Source organism: Acomys minous, assembly GCF_964271855.1.
Source record: "Acomys minous genome assembly, chromosome: 5".
NCBI classification, from domain to species: domain Eukaryota; kingdom Metazoa; phylum Chordata; class Mammalia; order Rodentia; family Muridae; genus Acomys; species Acomys minous.
The window spans coordinates 98,506,542-98,529,586 of record NC_140494.1 but is presented as its reverse complement, the minus strand read 5'-3'; the positions used below and the strand labels follow the sequence as shown (position 1 = coordinate 98,529,586).

At 40.0% G+C, this 23,045-nt stretch overlaps 3 protein-coding genes across 4 annotated transcripts in view; 1 reads left to right on the top strand and 2 right to left on the bottom strand.

Moving 5' to 3' along the window:
* The window catches only part of SIAE (sialic acid acetylesterase), a 34,714-nt gene extending 27,959 nt beyond the window's left edge, over positions 1–6,755 (bottom strand). The window contains exons 1-2 of the mRNA XM_084781863.1: positions 6,557–6,755; positions 2,289–2,450 (exon numbers count right to left, since the gene is read on the bottom strand). Of these exons, the coding sequence (XP_084637989.1) occupies positions 2,289–2,450; positions 6,557–6,620 (226 nt within the window). The 5' untranslated portion in view covers positions 6,621–6,755. The remainder of the gene's footprint in view (positions 1–2,288; positions 2,451–6,556) is intronic.
* Positions 6,756–6,760: 5 nt separating this feature from the next.
* On the top strand, positions 6,761–21,391 carry SPA17 (sperm autoantigenic protein 17). Of its 2 annotated transcripts, none has more exons than XM_084781865.1 (5): positions 6,761–6,899; positions 8,397–8,577; positions 13,261–13,331; positions 16,141–16,218; positions 21,197–21,391. In XM_084781865.1, the coding sequence occupies exons 2-5, from the start codon at positions 8,424–8,426 to the stop codon at positions 21,341–21,343; spliced, it is 450 nt and encodes a 149-aa protein (XP_084637991.1). In that variant the 5' UTR covers positions 6,761–6,899; positions 8,397–8,423; the 3' UTR covers positions 21,344–21,391. The 2 variants fall into 2 exon arrangements, with proteins under 2 accessions (XP_084637991.1, XP_084637992.1); XM_084781866.1 differs by lacking the exon at positions 6,761–6,899 and adding an exon at positions 6,925–7,071.
* LOC311597609 (uncharacterized protein) overlaps positions 16,230–23,045 on the bottom strand; it is a 39,408-nt gene continuing 32,592 nt past the window's right edge. The window contains exons 3-4 of the mRNA XM_084781867.1: positions 20,148–20,235; positions 16,230–18,576 (exon numbers count right to left, since the gene is read on the bottom strand). Of these exons, the coding sequence (XP_084637993.1) occupies positions 18,455–18,576; positions 20,148–20,235 (210 nt within the window). The 3' untranslated portion in view covers positions 16,230–18,454. The remainder of the gene's footprint in view (positions 18,577–20,147; positions 20,236–23,045) is intronic.

The following is a 23,045-nucleotide window of genomic DNA, read 5'->3' as shown; positions in this document are numbered from 1 at the left end:
AACCCTGTCTCGAAAAACAAAACAAAACAAAACAAAACAAATACATACAATGGATTTTCATTCAGATATAAAAAGAATAAAGTTATGTCATTTATAAGAAAATGAAGAAAATTGGGAAGCATCATATTAAGCAAAATAAGCCAGTCAGTCGAGAAGAGCAATATCAAATTTCCTATTACAAATAATCTAGATTTATATAAATATATGTAATGTTATATATTAATTATATATATATATATTTATATGAGACATGAAATCAAAATGGACTATTTGTGAGGAGAAAGGGGACAGGCAGTAAGAGACAGAGGTAGAGGATGTGTAGGGCAGTGAATGTAAGCTAAATACAATGATTCATATGTATAAAATGTCAATATTAAACCTATTACTTCATATGCTTTCAAAAAGTAGGCTGGGCATATAGCTCAGTTGGTGGCGTACTTGCCTAGCATGCACAGAGTCCTAGGTTCAGCCCCCAGCACTGCATAAACTGGGTATGGCGTGGTTCATGCCTATGATCCCACCCGTTAGGAAATGGAGGTAAAAGGAGCAGAAGATCAATATAACTCCCAGCTACAAGAAACATTAGAGAGCAGACTAGGCAGAAAGTACAGGCAGCTCTGCAATTCTCCACCTTCAGTATACCTCACAAATCACAATGAGGGGCTCAGCTGGCACAGTGAGGGGCTCAGCTGGCAGGAGTGGATGCCGCTCTTGTAGGCGACCTGAGTTGGTTCCCAGCACCCACTCTTATACGTCTTTCTCCCTTCTACAGAGAGACCCTTTTATTCACTTTGAACCTTCATCCTCACAGCCGTACTTTCAGGTCAAGCCCCCATCACGTGCATCTGCATATCATAAGAGCCTGTTTACAGTTCTACCGACCCTATCTGGTGATTGCCAAACCCTGCTCATGTGCTTTTATGGCTTATAATCTACAGGCCAAGGAGGTAAATGCTTTAGCGGAGACAAACACGTCTCCGTACTGTCCCATCTCCTGTCATCCACCACCAGACACTTAGCCCAGTGTCCCAGACCAACCTACCTCCACAGCACTTCTCCAGCGTTACAAATGGACTCGTACCCCTGTGCCTATATCCAGGACGTTCCCTCTACTGAACTTGTGCCTCCTCTTTCAAGACAAGTCTTAAACTAAGTTCATTACCCTACTATCTTGCTAAGCTCACACACGGCCCTTCCTTATTGTGGCACATGATTCACATAACTATACGCAGTCTTTATTTTCCTGTTTCCTCCTTTACCCTTCAGGCTTCAGTAAGGGAGAGGCTACATCTGTTTTACCTAGCACAGTATCTGGCACACTATAGGTACTCAATACATATTTGAATAACTGAATAAATAAGAGTAGCAGCAGTAGTAACAATAATGGCCATTCAAGTTAATGTGCCAAGCACTGTTCCAACTACTTTATATGCATTTACATTTACTTTTCATAATGCTCCATTAAGAATTAGTAAGTACTACCTCCACTTTATATATAGAAAACAAACTGTCACAGAGATGTTTAATAATATGTACAAATTACATACCCAGAAATGACAATCAGAGAATCAGAACCCAGACAGTAAACTGTCAAAGTTCTTTTCCAGATCTCCAAATTTATTCTTTTTTAAAATGTCAAGACTTTAATAAGTGTGTGTGTGTGTGTGTGTGTGTGTGTGTGTGTGTGTGTTTATGTGCACCATGTACATGCAGGTGCCCAGAGTAACCAGAAGAGGGCATCAGATTCCCTGGAGCAGGAGTTGTACGGAGTTATGAGTTACCCAATGTAAGTGCTGGAAACTGAATCCAGGTCCTTGACAAGAGGATCATACATGCAAGAGAGCCATCCCTCTCCTCCAGACTGTGTGCCTCTCTTGCATGTATGGTTCAGGCCAACTATTATCTTCTGTAGCAAGTTTCCCATAGTAACCAGACTGAGGTAGATGCCTCTCTTCTGTATCTCTTGGAACTCCACAGATATTTTATGTGTTCATCCAACTACCACATAATTTGTTCTGTTCAATGAGCTCCTTGGCAAAAGGGACTTTGAGCCTTGTTATCACTTGTGGTATCTTCAGTGCCTGTCCACACAGTAAATACTCAAATAACTCTTACAGATGGATGAATGGGTGGATGGATGGATGGATGGATGGGTGGATGGATGGATGGGTGGGTGGATGGTGGATGGATGGATGGGTGGATGGAACTGGAGCCATAAATACTATTTTCAGATAATCCAGCAGGTGGCAGAAGAAGACAGTAACTGCACAGAGAATGGGCTGCCTTACCTTTCACACTGGTCACTTTCTTCATGATGGTTTCCTGACCTTGGCCCAAGGTCACTGTCACTGTAGCCCCAGGTGTACCAAAGCCCCAGATCACGGCCCCTGAAGGCTCCTTCTGCAGCACCATGTAATTGTCAATGTATGAAGCAAAGCGAAAACCAACACCTAAAAAGGTTAGCAAACACTCAGGAGATCATCATGAGGGAAATTCAGCATCAGGTGGAGCTGGCAAAACAGGAAGTAACATGCAGTCCCTGTACAGGAGAATACGAGTCCTCTCAAGCCTTTCAATCTTCCAAAACCAGGTCTTGTTGCTCCGAATTAAATAAGCCACATAACAAGAACAGTTTCCAACAATATGCAGCGCAGCTGAACATGGCCATTAAGGAAAACTTAGAACCCAGGGCAACAACTAATTACCTACCCCCCACCCCTCCCCTCCCCTTCACAGTTCGTGGTCAACCTCCGACACTTGCTCTAAAACTTGGCTCTAGAACTCAACTTTCCTGCCTCAAATCACTAAAATGAACGTTCCATGCACCTCACAGATGGTGTTTATAAGAAAAACAAACCATTTCCTTCCTTACCTCTCCATCGCTGTGCCCACTCCTAGAAGCTAGAAGGAAAGAGAAGAGCATCAACTGTCTCCAACACAGCTCCTCTACTGATGCATCCATCTTTATCTCCTTCCCATCCTATCAAGGCCAAACGCCCTCAAATCCTTTTCTCTTGGGGTTTGCTGTCGTTATTTATATTGCTGCTGTTCTTGTTTGGGGTTTTTCTTGGGGGGGGAGGGGAATTTTGATAACCAGTATACCACACTTATGACTGTGACAAGTCCTTGTTTCTGTTAAGCTCAGATAAATCAGGAGACAAAATTAAGATCATGGAGAGACAAAAGGTTAAAACCTCTGAGAGAAGGTCTTGTCACCATGTCACCAGCAAAAGAAAAGAGGAGGCATGTTTGCACATAGGATCCTGCGCTAAGAGTCACTGACAAGACTGAATAAGAATTTAACGAGATCATGTCTATTTTTAACTCGTAGCCTATATCGAAGTACTTTTTAAATAACGAGCATTGATCCAAATAATCCCAGTGAGCTCACAGAAATTTAACTAGGAAAATCATAGGACTTACATCCCAATTTGCCTCAGCAGGGGAGATTTTTTTTTTAATCATCCAAAGAAAATAATTTACAAATTTAAGGGGTTTTGGATTGGAGTTGGGGTTGGGGGAGTTGTTTTGTTTTGTTTTGCTTTCTAATAAAATGACAGGCAGGGAAGAGAATTAGAATTAACAAAGCTGACATTTTCCTCCCCGGAAGCTCAAAAAAAATGGCAGGCCCCTTAGGCTATACTTACAGGGCAGTAGAGCTAATGGGGTCCCCTCACAAGCGTGGTGGCCTATTAATACTGGTCTTTGAGTAACAGGCTAATCCTAAGGACCCTCAGCTCTCTTTCTCACTCAGCAGCTAGTCTGATCAGGAAGCCTACATGACAGTCAGAGATCATCCAGGAGGCTTAACAAGCTCAAGATGCCTGTACCATGAGCAAAATACTCTGGGACCACAACATCCCAGAATTGCATAAGCAGGTTGGCAGCCTACTGGGGAAACCGGGAGGCATGTGTGTGGGAAGGCCCTGTCTTGGGTAGATAGATACAGAACAAAAGCCGAAAAGCAAATGCATAAATAAGAGCTAAGTAGAGAAAGGACTGGAGCTAGAGGAACGGAGTGAAGAAAATGCTGCTTACGAACTGGAGTCCATAGGCTGGGGAACGCCTTTTCAAGCCAATCTCTGTTTGCCAACACACATTTATAGAACCTTTTTGTGAAGAGACTTGTGATGAGCAAAATAAATTTAGAGATGGGAATACTTTTAAATAGTTTTAGAGGTGGAAATATCTTTATAACAATAGTATAATCATGTTACTTACTGATCAAGAGACATAACCTAATTATATTACCCCTCAAGGGACTAGGACACAAATAGATTAAGCAATTTTTAAGACTAATTAGAACAGCCGTGAATTCAAGAAGTATCTCTTTATTGATCCCTATTGTATGCCAGGCACTACTTTACACATTGAGACTATAACAGTGGAAGGGAAAATAATATCAATAATAGATTTAAAAAAAATTCTTGCTGCCTGGGATCTTACAATCTCCTAGGAGCTTACTCATGTGACAGAGTGCTTAAGATACTGGAGACAGTAATAATGTCCTTGACTGGCCTCAAGAAGTAGTTTATGACAGAAATGGAATCCACGTCATCCAATTCCAAAAGCATCGTCATTTCCTTTTTGCTCCATTTACATTACGGTAGCAATGCAAAGAAAAATTATATGCCCTATCCTTATAAAGTTCATATTGTAAGCTGACTAGACAGTGAAGCATACCGAAGAAATGAACAGTAATGAGCAAAAAAAAGAAACACACACCTCAAACACCAGGCATATTCAAACATGGATTTTTTTTTTTAAGGTGTTGGATTTCTTCCCCCTTCATTTGGGATTTGATGTGGAAAACGATAATGAATGTTGTGGGGAAGAAGCCATCATTATAAGTAGACTAGCAAAAAAAAAAAATTTTTTTTTAGGATAGTGGTTACTGGTGATAGGAACCCAGCAGATGTACTAAGGAGGAGGAGTTCACTGGCAACCTCAATAAAAATCACATTGCTATAGTTCTCAAACTGGGTACTGAGTTTATAGATCCTTCCACTGCTAAATGTAACTTTATATTTCATTATAAGCCTGAGAAAAGGAGAGTGTTAAAGGAAAGGGGTAAGGATAGGCAAGGGGGAACTCAGGGAGATAAATCTGGAGCCTGAATGAGTGGTCACTGGCACGTGCTCATCAAGCTCATGTGATGTGAGCCAAAGGAAGTAAAAAACAGAACAAACCAACCAAACAAACAAACAAAGTGCAGTAGAGAGAAAAAGAGGTTTTAAAGGGGGTGGGCAGAAAGGAGGGCAAGTGACAAGGTGCAAGAAGGGTAGGAGGGGTTGAGGCTGTACCCAGGTAGAGTTCTGAACCCAAAGGGAAAGAGTGTGTGTTCACAGGTGGAGCCACAGAGGAGGGCTTGGGGCAGGGGTTGAGGAGGAAGATATGCAAGACAAGTCTTTTTCAGGGCTTCCTTTTGGAGACAAGGCTAAGGAAGTGATTGTGTCATATACCGGAAGGAATCTGACATAAGTGGTGTTTGGGGAAGCAAGTGCTTCTAAAGAGACTCCCCACCTGTGTGTGTGTGTGTGTGTGTGAGAGAGAGAGAGAGAGAGAGAGAGAGAGACAGACAGACAGACAGACAGACAGACAGACAGACAGACAGACAGACTAAGAAAACAGTTGCTCTGCTGTGTTTACCTTCTCCCCACCTCACCTCCTATGATAGGTCCCAAAGATCACGAGAGGGTTCAGAGTCCTAGCTTTGAAACTCCCTTGAGTGGAATACAATCATGACACCCCTTCGTTTGTTTCATTTGCTGTAGTGTAGGAAGCCCAAATTCACAGCATTCCAGCCAAGAGCTCTGCCACTGGGCTATATTCTTAACACCTCATATTTCATTCTTTGAGTCTTTGGGGTCCACTCTTGCAGTGATCCAAGGATGAAGGGAGGGGGTGAGTGGATCCAGCATTAACACTTTACTTTGAATGTCTAGATTTCTATCTTTTGGTATCTCCATGCTGAGTGTCAATGTCCGGCCCAGGTTAGTCAGAAGACCAGCTCAGCACTACAGACAACGTGAGTCAACTCCCCCCCCCCCCCCAGTGTGATGCGTCTTATCCCTCGCCTAATATCTCTAACATCTGCATCCAAAATCAGAGCTGAACCTTAAATTATTCTGAGCTAGTGAGGAGGTTGTATTCTTAGCCCTAATAACCACTTAAACTAGTAAAAATTTAATTCCCTCAAGACACCCATCCCGATAGAAGCCCTCCCTAAGGGCACCACTGAGGGGGCAGGTGCTGAAGTATTTTGGATGACTCAGTCACCTGTTTCCAAATATTATCTAACTAGCTTCGCCCCCTTCTCTCTGAGCTCTCCTAAAGGCTTCAGTCTGGGCACACTGGATCCTCCCCCCAACTGATAAATCGAAGTCTCCATCTGCCACCTATGCTGCAAGTGAGGGACCTTGGGTGGCAAAGGCAGCAGCAGCCAGGGCCCAGCAGTACCTTCATCCCAGGCCTAGATGGGAAAAGATCGGTTCTGACACAAAGTAGATCTTTAGAGAGGACGCAGGCCAAGATCCCCAGGGCCGTGACACCTCACCTGCACTTCTGCTGGCTCGCACGATTATGAGCAGCACTAACTCAAGGAGTGCCAGGGAAACCATACTTGAAGAAGTCCTGGTCAACACCCAGCATAGTCAGGAAGAGCCCTTAGGCTGGGGGGCGGGGACACGGGCGTGGTCTGTGCGTGATGGGCGGGGCCTTGGCTCTACTTTGAGAGCCTCACCCTCGGGCCTTCAGTACGCGAAACCATCCGCGGCGCGGCGGAAGGCGCGCCCCTCTCCTTCCGGGCCGCCGTAGTTTTTAAAAAAAAAAAAAACGGTAACCCAGCAACGAGATAAAACAACTGGAACCATCCGCACCAGCTTGAAGAGAAAGAAGAGGTGAGGCAGTTTACCCCACTCCCTCTCCAACGTGTAGGCTTCGTCTTTTTCCTTCGTGTGTCCTAGTAGCTCAGCATCTCCGACACTCCCGTAGCTCCGGGAGCAGATAGAGAGCCTGGGAAACCCTTTTTCGGAGAAGCTGGAATGTTAGGTGGTCGACGTCCCGCCCACGGTTAGACCTGCCTTCCCCCTCGACCGCCCGCGCTCCCCCGCCATGCCCAGGGGGTTTTACAACCCTCAAGATTCGATATCTAATCTCCTGTTTCCGCCCCCAAAGAAAGAAAGGGAAGACTCCACAGGTCAGGCGTCGTTAAACCTTGAGTCCTCCAGCCTAAACTCCCTCCCGGAGCCGCCCTTGTGATTCTCGGGTAACAAGCCCAACCCTGAAGCAGTCTTTACTCAGATACCCAATTCGCTGTTTGTCAAACACCGTTAAGTCAGCCCTTATATAACCAAACAGACGGCCGGACAAAAGCAGAAAACCAGACTCCTCGTACTTCAAAAGTTGGCTTCCAAAACCACGGCCTTCCGTTCTCAACCCCATCCTCAGAATCCAGAGGTGCTTGAAGACATTATAGGCCATGCTTCAGACGTGAGGGCTGGGGAGAAAAGTGAAACTTTATTCAACAAATTATAATAATTTCTAGAACCAAGACTAGTTTGCTGGTTTGCCTTTTGTTTGCTTTTTGGTTTTCTCAAGACAAAGTTTCTCCGAGTAGCCCCTGGCTGTCCTGGAACACACCCTATAGACCAGGCTGATCTTGAACTCAGAGAGATCCACCTGCCTCTGCCTCGCCAGTGTTGGAATTAAAGGAATACACTACCGTGGCCCTCTGACCAGTTTTATTTTTAATTTTAGACTTTAAATGGTTTCCTCTCATCAATGTAAAGGAGATGATACTAGCTTCTCAGAAAATCATTGTCTCTTAAGTATTGTGAGCTAGCAAAAACTACCCTCACCATTTAAAGACAGAAAGACAAAATACTTAATATCTAGTAAAAACCGTGGTCCTCTAACTTTAAAAATATGCCGGGTACAGTGTTGCACACCTTTAATCCCAGCACTTGGGAGGCAGAGGCAGGTGGATCTCTTGAGTTAGAAGCCAGCCTCGTCTACTTAGTTCCAGGAGAGCCAGAGCTATGTAAAGAGACCTGTCTGAAATAAAAAGAAAAAATTATGGCTTGTGATAGAATTCAAAACTCTAGAACAAATGAATAGAGGTGGTGGTGTGAATTTTGTTTTCATTTAGTGCACATATGTGAATGGGTACCACCTTGGTGAAACACCCCGCCTATGGAAGTCAGAAGACAGTCTGTAGTTTGCAGGGATTTAATTCAGATCTACTGCGATAGAGCACCAGGCCTGCCTGGACTGTGTGAATCTTTCTTTTAAAAGTCCAAAATATGTGTGTCTGAGAAATAATTTGAGTTGTGATTATGAGTTGGCTTATGGTAGCTGTGATTATATAATTTAGACACTTTTTCCTAAATCTTCAGGTACCATAGGCAATTCTTTCCAAGGAGATGTCGGTACCTTTCTCCAACACCCACTACCGAATTCCACAAGGATTTGGAAATCTTCTTGAAGGACTGACCCGGGAGATTCTGAGGGAGCAACCGGACAATATACCAGCTTTTGCCGCAGCGTATTTTGAGAACCTACTAGAGAAACGAGAGAGTAAGCTCTTTTAAAAGAAAAAAAAATGTTTAAACTAAGCATTTTGTTATGGTGAAGCATAAGATAGAGGAATATACAATGTCTTCAGCCTGTGTCATGTCCACAGCCACCGAGACAGACAGACAGATACACACACACACACACACACACACACACACACAGAGAGAGAGAGAGAGAGAGAGAGAGAGAGAGAGAGAACATTCACATAAACAAAAAAAGGGGGGGAACCTTAAGATCATGGTCATTGTACAGGAAGCCTTTATGAGGCAATTGGTTTCAAATACCGTTGTTACTATTTGAAACAGTCAGGGCCAGCTACCCCCCACCCCCAGGCCGTTCTCACTGTACCCTCTCCTGTCCACAGTGTGGAACGGGGTAGACCTGCTCTCATGCATTCCCGCCAGCTGACTGCCTGTTCTTCCTGAGAGGATAATTTGCAGCTTTCTTTAAATTTTGATTCTCCTCATTTGAAAGTATTATAAGTGTTATAAAAATAATTCAACACTCCTTAGATTAAATAAATTGGTTTTCACTGGGGTATATGAAACTTCTTCAACAAAGGCACAGAAACAAACTGCCTTGGCAAGTGCATCACCAGCTGGGGAAGGTAGTTTATATTCTGTATACTCTCCAGGTCCCATCCGGCACAGTCTGAGGTTCATACTAACAGTAATGCTTTGATTTCAAGCCAAAGTGAAGTTCCTAAGCTGCCTTTCCTAAGTATAGTTTCCAGCTCCCAGCCTTGACGATTCATGACCTAGAGGATCCAGCCCAGCAGTCAAAGGGGGAATGATTACAGTCATGTTTGTGCTGAAAACCTACTCTTTTGCCTGGAACAATCATGTTATATAAGGTTTGTTATCATTAGTTTGGGCAAAGGAGACTAGAAATATCCCCAAGCAAACAGACATTCCCCCCATAAATCATTTTACAGAGAGAGGAAACCCAGAACAAGGCTGGGATCAAAACAACTCCCATGACACTGAACAACTCCACCCCTGCCCCTTATGATCCTGCCTTTGAAAAATTCAAAATTTCCACCAGTTTCCTGATGACTGTTGCTCTGTCCCATATCCAGTCAGGGTGAATATTTGCTACACAGTCTGCAACATTGGGGAAGAAAAGCTATTAAATCATTTGATTAAAAGTAGTGGGTTTTGTGAACATAAATTTTATTATAAGTTTTAATAAATTCATGCAGTAAAAATCTTTAGTTATTTGCTTAATTTTAGAACTTAGGAACGTACCACTAAAAAATATTTGAGTCATTGTTACCAGGTCACAGTAATAAAAACAGTTGATGACTAACAGCCTCAAAGTACTAGTTCTCTGATAAACAAATGGCTAAAGCCATTTGAAAACAAAAATTAATCACCACACCCATGTCTACCTCTATCAACTGAAGGTGAATTACCAACTAATACAGTATAAAAACTTAGTGTTCCCAAGTAAAGGCAAAGTAAGCCACTGTGGACTTCTGAGTCCACAATATCTAGTCTCCCACACTGCAAGAATTCCCCTGCCACCTTTTTTCACAGATGATGATTAGTCTTGGTTTTTGTGACAGGAAACGTGTTAAAATACAATGTAGATGATATCTCAGATCATTAGAAGAAAATGGACTTCTTAATGATGAGATAAAAATGAGAAAGCAAAATTGCATCAGTTCTTTATATCATTTACCCAAATGAATTATAAATTGGTTCCAAATTTAAATACTAAAAAAGCATATAGATGCTAGGAAAAAATAGAGTCCCTCACTTAAGAAAACATCTTTCTTGCTAAGTTGCCTCCATTGCTTCAAACTCAAATGCACCAAGGATGATAGAAGAGATCGATGGCATTGACAGCATAAAAAGTAAACTTGTCTGTGAGAAAGCACCATGAAGAAAACAAACCCAGAACTGAGAAACATGCTTTCAGTTTACATCCCAGTGAGTTAATAAAGCTAATAAAGAGCTTAGAAAATAGTGCGTTTAACACATCTAAACCAAGAGAGGTCAACAAACAGGTCACACAAAGGTAAACGCAGACAGCCCTTAACACGAAGAGCTACTCAAACTGTCCCATAATAACAATTCTAATCAAAATTACACTCAACTGGGGATATCAAGATGGCATAGGGCTAAAAGCACTTTTGCTCTTCCAGAGGACTCAAGCTCAGATAGCAGCACTCACCCCTGGCAGCTCATAGCAGCTTGTAACTGCAGTTCCAGGGGCTCTGACTTCTCTGTTTCCATAGACACACACACACAAATACATGTAAAGAAAAACAGAAGAAATTACACTAATGTACCAACAACCACTGCTCCATTAGATTGTCAGAAAGCCAAAACTTTGACAGTCTGGCTTGTAGATAAGGCTGAGAAAAATAATCCCTCATACCCATTACTACTAGAGGTGCAAAATGCAATTGAAAGAAAAGGAACTCTGCAGTATATGCCAAAATTACTGGCATGCCCAGAAGTTCCACCTTCTTATTATACCATTATTTGTGAAAACAACACAAATACACATATTGGGGGGGTATTTGTTTGTTGGTTGTTTTTTATTAATTTTTGCACTGGCTTAAACAACAAGGTAAATCAGTCTTTAACTAATGCCTCTAAAGTTGTGAGCCACAATATACCTTTTCTCTTTTAATTTGATTTATCTTGGGTATTTGTGCCAGTGATGAAAGCTAACCAATATGTAGCATTATTCTGGAAACTTTGTATATTAAAGAACTGATCAAGTAAGTATGATAGTATTGGGAATAAAATTTGCAGTGTAAAAAAAACTTTTTAAATAGTTTAATAAAATTCTGTAATCTTGAATTTTAAGATATCAGTGTGATCTTTTCTCTTTTAAAATGAAAGTAGCTCAGAGAGTGAAGGCAACTGCTGAAAAGATGGAAGACCAGAGTCCTACTTCCAAGACCCACATGGTGGAAGGACAGGACAGACTTCTGAAAGTTGTCCTCTGACTTCCAAACATGTGCCAAAGCATGCTTGTGTCCATACATATATAAATAGAGAGATGTACACATGCATGCCGGTGCTATTTTAAATTTCACTTTTTTTAATGAAAGTAGTTTCTGGCTCCATACATTTTTGAGACCTCAAAATCATGACTAGCCAAAAGTTAGCTGACATCTCGCCTTAAATTATAATCTCTGAATATCATTTCCCATGAGCCAGACTTGTAGTTAGTTCCATACACTTGGGATAAATCCGAAAGTCTAGGCTGACCATCTTCCCATCCCAGAGAACAAACTCCTAGTGGTTTCCAGGGCTGCTTGCCAAGACCTGAGTAGCATCTGAGTGTCTGAATAAGCTACCACTGACCAGATTTTGGACAAATAGACAATCAAGAAAAATAATGAAAGCCAGGGGACCAGAATTCATCCAAGTTGCTAAATATTTATGAGCTCATAATGCTGAAACCAGGCACACAGCACTCCTTGTTAGGTCACCATATGAAGCTGTTGGGAGCACCTGATCATTTTGAAATCTAGGACAGGAATCAACTCTGACCTTCCTTTCTTGTAAGAGCCATATTTCAGGGTAACCAAATGGTTGACTGTTTTCTCTATTGAGTCCACCGCAAAATAAGTACTGATTAATTTGGACATTACCACTTTGTACCCCTACACAAGGTAAGAACCATCATCAGGAGCCCATAAAAAGTACTTAAAAATAGAACAGGATATGATTCTGAGATGACGAGGTGGCACTATCAGTCAAGTGTTCATGCCAAAACAATCAAACCTACGTCAGATGAAACCTGCAGCTCTAACTACCAATCTACAGGGAATTCAAGGGCAAATGACTCTGTTACAATCCCCTGGGGAGACAGAAATATCTGCCCCGGAAAATTCCAAAGGAAAACTGGCCCAATCGGCAAATAAATCACACAGAAAAATAAGGTAGTGGTGGATTTTCCACAAAATATTATTCAAAAAAACAACAGAAGACATTATGTGTCCATTTTGAGGCTTTGATGTGAGCAAGTATATTAGACAATGGGGAAATTTTGGATAGTTGCCTGGATACACAATGGTTATAATGAATTGTTCGTATTTTAGATATAATAATGAGATACATCTTTAAATATCTTTAGATAAATTAATCTGATACTTGGGGATGGCTTGAAAATGTATAGATAAAATGAGAATGATAAGCCTTGATAATTGTAGTCTCTAGGTAATATTCACATGGGGTTTATTAGAGCACCCTACGCTAGGGGCTTATAGTTTTTCCTGATGGAAAGTTAACTTGTCTATATTAACTGTCTACATTACTGTGTCTTTTTTGAAAACTCTCCTTTATTTTTCACTTTTCCAAACTTCCTAATTCAATATGTATTTTATAGTCTTTTTGCATTTGCTAATGCATGTCTAAATGTCTATTTATTTAAAATGCTGACGTTTGTTCTGTCTCTTCCATTTTCTTATGAGTTTTATGAAGGCAGAAGTTATGAAAGTATTTAGTGCTTTTGTTATTGAGCCTAAGGGTCATTCGGTGTTAAGCTGGTCATCATATATGAAATAATTATGTCTACATCACTAGGCTATGCAGTTTCAATAGATTTTCAACTGTCAGTAAAGAACCTATGATTTGAAATAAAAACTTGTGTTCCTGCATTGTTCTAGGCTCACTTTAATGAACACAAAATAAATATGAAATTATTCTTGTTATTTAGAAACCAACTTTGATCCAGCAGAATGGGGGTCTAAGCTAGAGGACCGCTTCTACAACAACCGCGCATTCAAGGTATAGTCTTGTGAAGCTACTAGATTTGCCTATAATTTTTTCAGTCTATAAAGTAAATTATTACGGTCTCCCCCAATTTTTGAGAAGCATTATAAATTATTAATGATGAGAAATTCTAAAATATCTGAATGGAGTACCAATACTTAGCATGAATTTAAAAATAGCCAAGGAGAAAGGGCTTAATCATCACACAATTACCTCCATCTCATAGTCTTTAAGCTTTATTGTGCATCACAGGCATGAATTATATCTTATAAAATAAAACACTATTAGTCCAACTTTTTCACTTACATGTTACAAAAAGACTAATTTGAATTAAAGATAATGATAGAGTGTTTCTACAAAGTTAATCTCTTTAGTGACTGAACCCATCTTTCTCATTAATAGTATCTCAAAGATAGCCTTTCTTCACAAAAACTGTCCTGAGTTGAAGGCACCTGTTACATGTAAGAACTCAGTGTCTCTCTTTACATCTAATGGGATTCTGGTTCTGGGCCGTCCTTGGCAGTCAGTACATTCTCTGTTCTGTGCTTGGGGTGAAGACGCATTAATAGAGAAAGCATATGTGGGGTTTACGTCATTGGCATCAACTGAAAACCTCTTAAAATTGAGTTTCAATAGACCCCACATATCCAGATTAAAGGCTAAATTTTAGCAGCATTCCTCAAAGTGATTTGCAGATACTTTAAAATGTAAAAGAAAGGAAAAACAAACAAACAAACTAGCTGGTCTCAACTGCATGGCTCTGTAATTCCAGCTATTAAGAGGCTGAACCTGCTGTTTTAGCGGGCAATGGTGGCACACGCCTTTAATCCCAGCACTTGGGAGGCAGAGGCAGGCGGATCACTAAGTTCAAGGCTAGCCTGGTCTACAAAGCGAGTCCAGGATAGCCAAGGCTACACAGAGAGACCCTGTCTCAAAAAACAAACAAACAAAAAAAAAAGACTGAGGCAGGAGGATCATCTGATGCAAAAGGCTCAGTGAGAGGCAGTAAAACTTACCTAAAAATAATAAATAATAGTCACTATGAAGACAAAGAATTTGCTTGGCCATGGTGGTGCAAACCTTTAATCGCAGCATTCAGGAGACAGAGGCAAGCAGATCTCTAAGTTCTAGGCCAGCCTGGTCTACAGAGTGTGTTTCTGGAACAGCCAGGGCTGTTGAACAGAGAAACCCTGTCTCTAAACAACAACAAGACAATGAATTAATATTTTTAGAGTACTACTCTAGCAGCTGTGGAAATGCCACTTTCTCACATGTTACACAAGAGACATTAACAAAGTTCAGAATTTAATGTTCTCCAGCAGCTTTGGAGAATGTTTTTGTAGAAGCTGTCACTCTGCTTTCAAAAGTGAGTTTCTATCCATTTACACCTGCATGTATGTGACTGTTCCATTTATTTCTAGTGTTACCAGATTGTGGGGTTTGGTTTTGGTTTTTTTTTTTTTTTAAATTAAAGAGGTAATGCTGAAACCCTTAGCTCACCAAGTAGTGGAGGCAGAGACAGGCAGGTCTCTGAGTTCCAGGCCAGCCTGGTCTACACAGAGAAACCCTGTCTTGAAAAACCAAGAGAGAGAGAGGGAGGGAGGGAGAAAGAGGGAGGAGGAAGAGAGAGAGACAGAGAAAGAGAGAGAGGGGGAAAGGAGGGAGGGAGAGAGACACAACACAGAGAGAGACAGAGAGACAGACAGAGACAGAGAGACAGAGACAGAGAGACAGAGACAGAGAGACAAAGACGAGAAAAGACAGGAGAGAGAAGAGAGAGAGAGGAGGAGGAGGAAAAAGAAAGAGAATGTTAAGTCCCTGTGTCACATAGAAAATTCAAGATGTTTCTAGGGTCTTATGTTAAAGACTGTCCCTCAGGACAGAGAGCTAGCAGTGCCTCTGTTTGGTGGAAGACTAGACTAGCTGTGTCAGAATCAACTGAGCTGGCTCCTTCTTAAGCATTTATCTTTCTCCAAAGTGAAACTCGTTTCCTTGATTTAATATATTTTTATACATTAATTGTATAAAATACTGATTGAAAATTTTCTTTTTTAAAATTTTATTTTATTAATTTATTCTTATTATATCTCAGTGGTTATCCCATCCCTTGTTTCCTCCCATTCCTCCCTCCTTCCCATTTTCCCCTTACTCCCCTCCCCTATGACTGTGACTGAGGGGGACTTGCTCCCCCTTTAAATGCTCATAGGGTATCAAGTCTCTTCTTCGTGAAATTTTTCTTTTTGGTTCTTTTCAAGACATGTTTTCTCTGTAACTTTGGCTATCCTGGACTCACTTTGTAGACGAGGCTGGCCTTGAACTCACAGAGACCTGCTTGCATCTGCCTCCTTGAGTGCTGGGATTATGGGCATGGGCCACCAAGCCCAACATAATGTTTGACATTTTCATGCATACACATAAGGTGTTTTGTCCATATTCATCCTCTATCACTCTCTCAAAATTCCTTTCTCTTTGTAATATTGATTTAGTTTTTAATCTATAGTTATCATTAAAAAGTCAGCCTGGCTTCATATTGTGGAATAGAATAACTTTTATTTTATTGCTGTTGTAGAAACCCTTTTTTTCATACTGTCTTCAAGATTTATTGCCAAACCTTATCAACTTTTAGTGTGAGGTGGTGGTTTATCCCTTGAGTTTTTGTTCACTTCCTTTTTTCGAAGACAAATTCTTGTTAAAAGACAAATATATTTAATTCTTTAATTTCCCCCTGATTGTCAATACCTTAACTTCCAGTTCTTAAGCAGCATGATCTAAGAGTTTACTATCTTCAAAACAATGCCTGTGTGACCCTCTCCTCTCTCTCTAGAACCAAGAACAACCTGAGAAATGTGAACAAGAAATGGCCAGGTCATCTGGGAGAGAAGAAACACCAGTTACTCCCTTTGTACGTAGTATTTTTCACTTACTTTTGTATTCCTACACACATTAGCATCACTAAATTTAAAGTTGTGCACAAAATATACTTTAACACACTAGTTATATTATTGAAAATAGAACTTTGCTTTCTAGATAATTAACATCAGGATAAGATGGCAAATTATTTTCAGAAACTCATTCTTCCCTTTAAAAATCTATATCAGAAAAATCTTTCCGTGAGAAAGAGGCAGACACATGAATTTGGGGCTTCCTTTCATCTCTCAGATTCATATTCCACTTTGGGAATTTCTCCACTACTTGTGTTACTTCCACACAAAGGCAAAGGTTAGAGATAACAAAAGAAAAGCAATTACATACTACCAAATAAAATGGCCTTACACGGTATGACTTACTTATGTTCCATGAAAGGTGATCCATAGGAAATGTTTGCCTGCCTTGATAGTCTATATCCAAGTCACCCAGAAATAGGGAAGTCCACCCTCAAAGATACTACCTGTCTCTATTCAGTGGTGTGATAAAGCCATCACTTGGAGGTAATTGTACACAATGCAGCATTGTTTTAGTAACTGAAAATTAGCCACCTTGAGAGTGTTGACACTAAGGTAAACGCTGCAAACCAGAGTTCAGTAGTATTTAAGATATTCTATTATTTATTTTTAAATTATTTTTTATTTTTTACATATACATTTATATTATTACACATATATACAATAAACTACTTATAGTAAGAAGAACAGTGACACAATCAGGAATTATATAAATGTTACATTCTTAGTGTTTTGGGTATTTGTATTTGACAGCCTTGAAAAAAACATCTTTCCTATCTTGATGCATCTAAAATTCTAAATGTAAATAAATCTCTATCACATATTGTCATTATCAACTTAAAACATCTATCTAGACCTAAAAACATCTTAACCCCTAAACAACTAAGCTTCACTGTGAAACTAAGCTATCTGGTCAACTCCATCAGAGACTTGAGAACGGAAAAACTTGATTACCTGAGTATGCTGAGAGTGCAGGTTAGTACTTTCCAAATGAGAAGATGACAGAGACAGTTTTCTACCTGAATAGTCACTCAAAACTCTCTACAAGGTTGGAGCATCTTCTTTAGCCTTTTGGCCTAATATATCTGACAGACATATTTGTGAGGCAGGAACTATTGAGGACTTGCTTACCCTATCTTGGCAGAGTTTGGCCATCAACTCTGCCTGCATCCAAGATTGCCCATTTTTAGGCAGAATTCTGTCTGTGGTAGAAATGACATTTTCCCCAGTGGCTTCTTTGCAACATTTAAAGCTGTCTCCATACAGAGGTTCTCTGATGCTCATCATCTTCTTTGAGGTAGTCTAGGTGTTGCCAGGAGTTAGCCTGTCTCATTGTCAGTGAATCTTTAAAATAACAAAAAACATTTTTAAATGCCATATTCTGCATATCTCTGAGGTTTTTGAAGACCTTATCTAACTATCCTTCCTTATCTTTCTGTAGAATCATATCTCTCTGCCACACCTAAGATGTATATTCTTGTGATAAAAGTAGATTAGTGAATGACATGACCATGATTTGATCAACTAACAATTAACCTGTATAATTTATTTATCCTAAACAGCCTGCAATAGCACTTTCAGTAAACCTTGTATTATAATTGAGTTATATGAGTACAATACCGCATATTAGAGTGTGTATATATATACATATATATATATAGTGTGTGTGTGTGTGAAGAATAAACTTACATTTGAATTCTATGCCATTGTATCTAGAATTAAAGTTATTTTGCATCCACATACAAAATTCTACACCAGTGAATTAAAAATAACCTTGTGAGTGACAATTCAGGCATTAAGTTGAGGAGTAGATTCACTAATTTACTTTTTGTTCTATCTTCCCTATAAATTTCTATATTACCCCTTCTTTCTTTTCATCCCCTATCTCCAAACCTAAGAATGTAAGATAGAGAAAAGAGAGACATCATTGAGTCTAACCTTGTTTTCTTTCTAAATAAGACCAATAATTACTTGTAACCAACTCCCATTGATAATAACCCTCTATTGCCCACAAAAGCAATCAAAAACCTACCTGACTCCCCTTAAAGAAAATGGGACGTCGTTCTCTTAAGGTTTCTTCTGACTGATCTGGGATGAATAATACCTAGTAGGGACCCAAATAAAATTGGGGAAATGATTAAACAAGCTAGGAATTCCATTTGTGGCCCAGTTTCTAAATGTTGCGAAATTCCAGCCTTAAATAGAGTCCTGGGTGGTATAATCTGAAATGTTGTGCCAATTGGGATAGGAAGCTTTCTTTGAAAGTGTCCTGGGAGCTCTCTTGTTCAGATGAGGAGCAGCAATTGAAGCACTTGGTGCTGGAACACAAAGGATACAGGATGTCAGTGTCTAGCATGCTGAGAAGAATGAATCCTGTCAGGTCCATTCTACTGTCAGTGTCAGGTTATTTTGTTCTGAAAAACATAAAATTTCTCACAAGCATTATACAGTCCTAAAATTATGTGTATAAGGTGTGCATGATGCACAAAACAATTAAGGTTGGTTTTCTGCTCTTCATATGAGCAGGAAAAAAAAAAGACATCTGTAAACCTTCATTCATGCCATATGAAGAATGGCATCTAATAATAATTCATAGGGGTTCTGTAGCCAACAAGGAGCATTGTCTATGCCTAGACATTAATGTCTCCGCCAGTCTCAGAGCTATTCCCGTATAGTGGGATTAGCAATATAAGTTTCCTGCTTGTTCTGCAGTTTAAATTCTCACGTGCTGTCACTTGAGTTTTTTTATCTTAGCCACTCAGATAGGTGTAAGGTGGAATCTCAGAGTCGTTTTGATTTGCATTTCCCTGATAATTAGGGATGTTGAGTATTTCTTTAAATGTTTCTCAGCCTTTCGATATTCCTCTGTTGAGAATTCTGTTTAGTTCTGTACCCCATTTTTTAATTGGATTAATCGGTTTGGTAGTATTTAATTTCTTGAGTTTTATTCTATTATTTCTATGTAGAGATAGTTAAACATTTGTAAATATAGCACATTATAGTAAAACATAAACAAATACCCACATCATGGCCTGTAGTCTTTGTAGTACAAACTAAGAAAGACTGGGCTTTGTGTAAAAAAAATTCATTCTGTCACTCAGGGAGGCAGAGGCAGGCAGATCACTGTGAGTTTGAGGCCAACCTGGTCTACAAAGCAAGTCTAGGACAGTTAAGGCTACACAGAGAAACCCTGTCTCAGAAAAACAAAAAGAAAGAAAAAGAAAAAATAAGAATTTATTCTGTTTAATGTCAGAGTTCAAACCTTTGAGTTCCTTTTCATGTTCTTATATCTTAGTAATATCTGATACCTAAAATGAGCATGCCCATCAAGGAGTACTTCACTTCCTGCCCACTGAGACACAACTTTTTCTTACACTATTTAATTATTCTAGGATAATATTGATAAAACCCAATTAGCCTAACACTGACATCAGATGTAATAGGAATTCAGGAAATGGAGTCATTTCTTCTTTTATGGGTGCTCTTTATAGGCCATTATGATGTGTGGGTTAGGATCTCAGTGATTTTTAACTTCCAACTTTACTACAAGAGTAATTCACTTGCCAATATTTAAGGATTTATCTTGAAGAATTTTGTGTTGGTCTATTTGTATTTAAAAGTTTAAGAGTTAAACTTACGTCACTGTTTGTAATGGAGGGGACTGAACAACTCAAAGGTCCATCAGTAGGTGACTGAGCGACTAAATCACTGATGAATGACATCAGCATAACGATACAACGGTCATGTCCCTCCCATTAAAAGTGAGAAAAATTATGTACAAAATAATAGCATAAAAAGGTACCTAGGGGCTGGAGAGATGGCGCCAAGGTTAAGAGCACTGGCCATTCTTTCAGAGAACCCAGGTTCAATTTCCAGCAACCATACTCACATGGCATCCCACAGCTGTCTGTAACTCCAGCTCCAGAACATCCAACACCCTCACACAGACAAACATGTAGGCCAAACACCAGATGTACCTAAAAATAAAAATTTAAAAATTTAAGAAACCAGTTGTTAATAAAAAAAAGAAAGAAAGAAAGAAAGGAAAAGAAAAAAGAATACCCAGATGTATTATTCTATGGGGTAATCGCTGTAGAGCACTGCCATAAGCATCTTCTTGTTTGAAAATGAAAAACAAATGTGTCCTCATGTAAATGTTCTCAAAAGTAAAGAAAATTGGAAAGGCTGTATAAATATTCACAAATACACAACTTACAATTAATGGTTTACTTCTTAGAAGCAAGATTTGGAGAGGTGAAAATCTTTCAGATTTTTAACAAGTGATAAATAACTTGAGGATTTTTTAAATGTGTGTTTAACATCTTTGTGGTTTAAAAAAGATACATTAAGGGCCATATATATTTTAACTTCTACATTTAGTATCCATAAATTTTGCCATCTGTCAATTATACCAAATTTTAAAAGAAAAAAAAATGAAGCTGTGCATCACTGTTCAGCCAGCCTAGTAAAGGGACTTTCTTTTTCATGCTCCACTTCTGCATGTATGGCTTTCGTTGTCTAAACATCTAGAGATTAGAATTTAACATGTTAATCCATTTTATATAACCATGATTATTTCAAAACAGCACATCTACTGATGTTACACAAGAGCTGTACTTCAGGGATTCTTTCTTGCTTCCCCACCCTAAACCAATGTGATTTCTCAGGAAACTTAAAATAGGTACTATCTGGAAACAACAACAACAAAAAGATTGCAGGGGTCTTGTATTAAGACATATTAACGAGAGTAAGTTAATCTCTGCTCTTTTGGCATTCAGCCTTTGGTACACATACAACGTGACAATGTATAAAATCCCCCAGGAATCAACAGTCTCCGAATAGTTGCATGTGTAAATTGGTTAAATCTATACACTCACGTCAGCGGGACCTACATACAGCATTCTGGGAACGTCTCTCATTTCTCTCTTTTCAATGAAGGAGGAGTCTACTGAGGAAGAAAAAGAAAAGGAGGAGCAAGCTGCTCTCAAAATCCAGTCAGCCTTCCGGGGACATGTGGCCAGAGAAGAAGTAAAGAAAATGAAGTCAGATAAAACTGGACAAGAGAAAAGAGAGGGACAAGAGTGAGGTCACAGGTTTAACCCCCAGAAAACATGAAAAAGTAATCCAAACCCATCAATGTTGTGGTTGTCTTTTTTCCTCAGTAAAGGAGATCTGATGTGGAGTGACATTCAGTGCTGTTGTGAAAATCTGTCACGAGCATTTGTTTAATAAGCATGCCACTGAAACACACCCCTTGAAGATTTCCCTGGGAACAGGAGAATTGGCTAGACTTGTCCCAAGCTGTGTATAAACACCTTTGGATTCAGCATCTGAACAGTAGTGTCTACGGATTCAGAGACCTTGGGTCATGTGGTCTAATACCTGGTGAGTAGTTTCTCTGACCCACCCTTAAACACTGAGCTTTAAGCTCATGTTTCTCTTCTGATGATAACCTCGTTGCCTTACAAGTATACTCTGCTTTTTTCTTTTCTTTCTCTCTTGGTGATGGTGATAGTGGTGAACCCCAGGATCCTGAGTGAACTATATACTGAGCCCTAAGGTTTTTTTAAATAGTTCGGGTTATTGTAAAGATAAGTAAAGACTCTGCTTCCTGTAAATTGCACCCACTGGCATTCTCTTGTTATAACAAGCAATCATTCATTGAAAATGTATTGTGAACAAACCAGGCGCGGTGGCACAGCCCTTTAATCTCAGCACTCAGGGAGTCAGAGGCAGGCAGAGCACTGTGAGTTCGAGTCCAGGACAGCCAAGGCTATAAAGAGAAGCCCTGTCTCGCTCTCTTTTTTAAGATTTATTTGTTTGTTTATACAGTGTTCTGCCTACATGTATGCCTGCATGCCAGAAGAGGACATCAGATCCCAGGATAGATGGTTGTGAGCCACCATGTGGTTGCTGGTTATTGAACTCAGGACCCTGGAAGAGCAGTTAGTGCACTTAACTGCTGATCCATCTCTCCCTGTCTAGAAAAGAAAAAAAAAGAAAAGAAAAGAAAGAAAGAAAAGCAAGCAAGAAAGAAAATGTATTGACCACCATTCATGTGCTGGATTAGCAGTGAATATTGCTGCTTCAAATACGCAGCTTCCGGGTTTTGTTTTGTCTTGGGACAAGGCTTGAGTATGTAGCCCTGCTTGAAAGTCTCTTGCTGATTACTAGTCAGCTGCAAGCACGAGACACTGAGGGCCCTCTACACCCAATCACTAGACTCCTCGTTAATATTCACCTGCCCCTGTCATCCATTCTCATGACTTTATAACCCATTTCACATGATTGCTAGGCCTTGCTTTCCTCCAGCCCTAACCTTGTATAGCCAGATGCCTACTTAATATTTCTACTGGGGTATCTACTGGCTTCTCAAAATGAAATCACCCAACAACTTCTGATACTGATCTCCACCTTCCCCCACCCCAACTGCAGTTCTCTTGGTGTTTCTCGCCTCAGAAAAGAGTGTTCTGTGTGGCCTAGAGAATTAATGACCTATGATAGCCATACTTTCCCATTTGAGTGAGTGAGTTTATTACATATATAGTATGCCTAAAATAAAGTAATGAATAGGATAGGAGATAGATAGATAGATAGATAGATAGATAGATAGATAGATAGATTCAGCAAAAATCAACTGGTAAAGCCCCACTGAGGTAGCCAGCTAGAGCCCTGGTAAAAAGCAGTATTCCTAGGGGTGGGGTGGGGGGAAGGTGCATGCCTTTAATCCCAACCCTCAGGGAGTCAGAGGAAGGCAGATCTCTCCGTTTGCGGCCAGCCTGGTCTA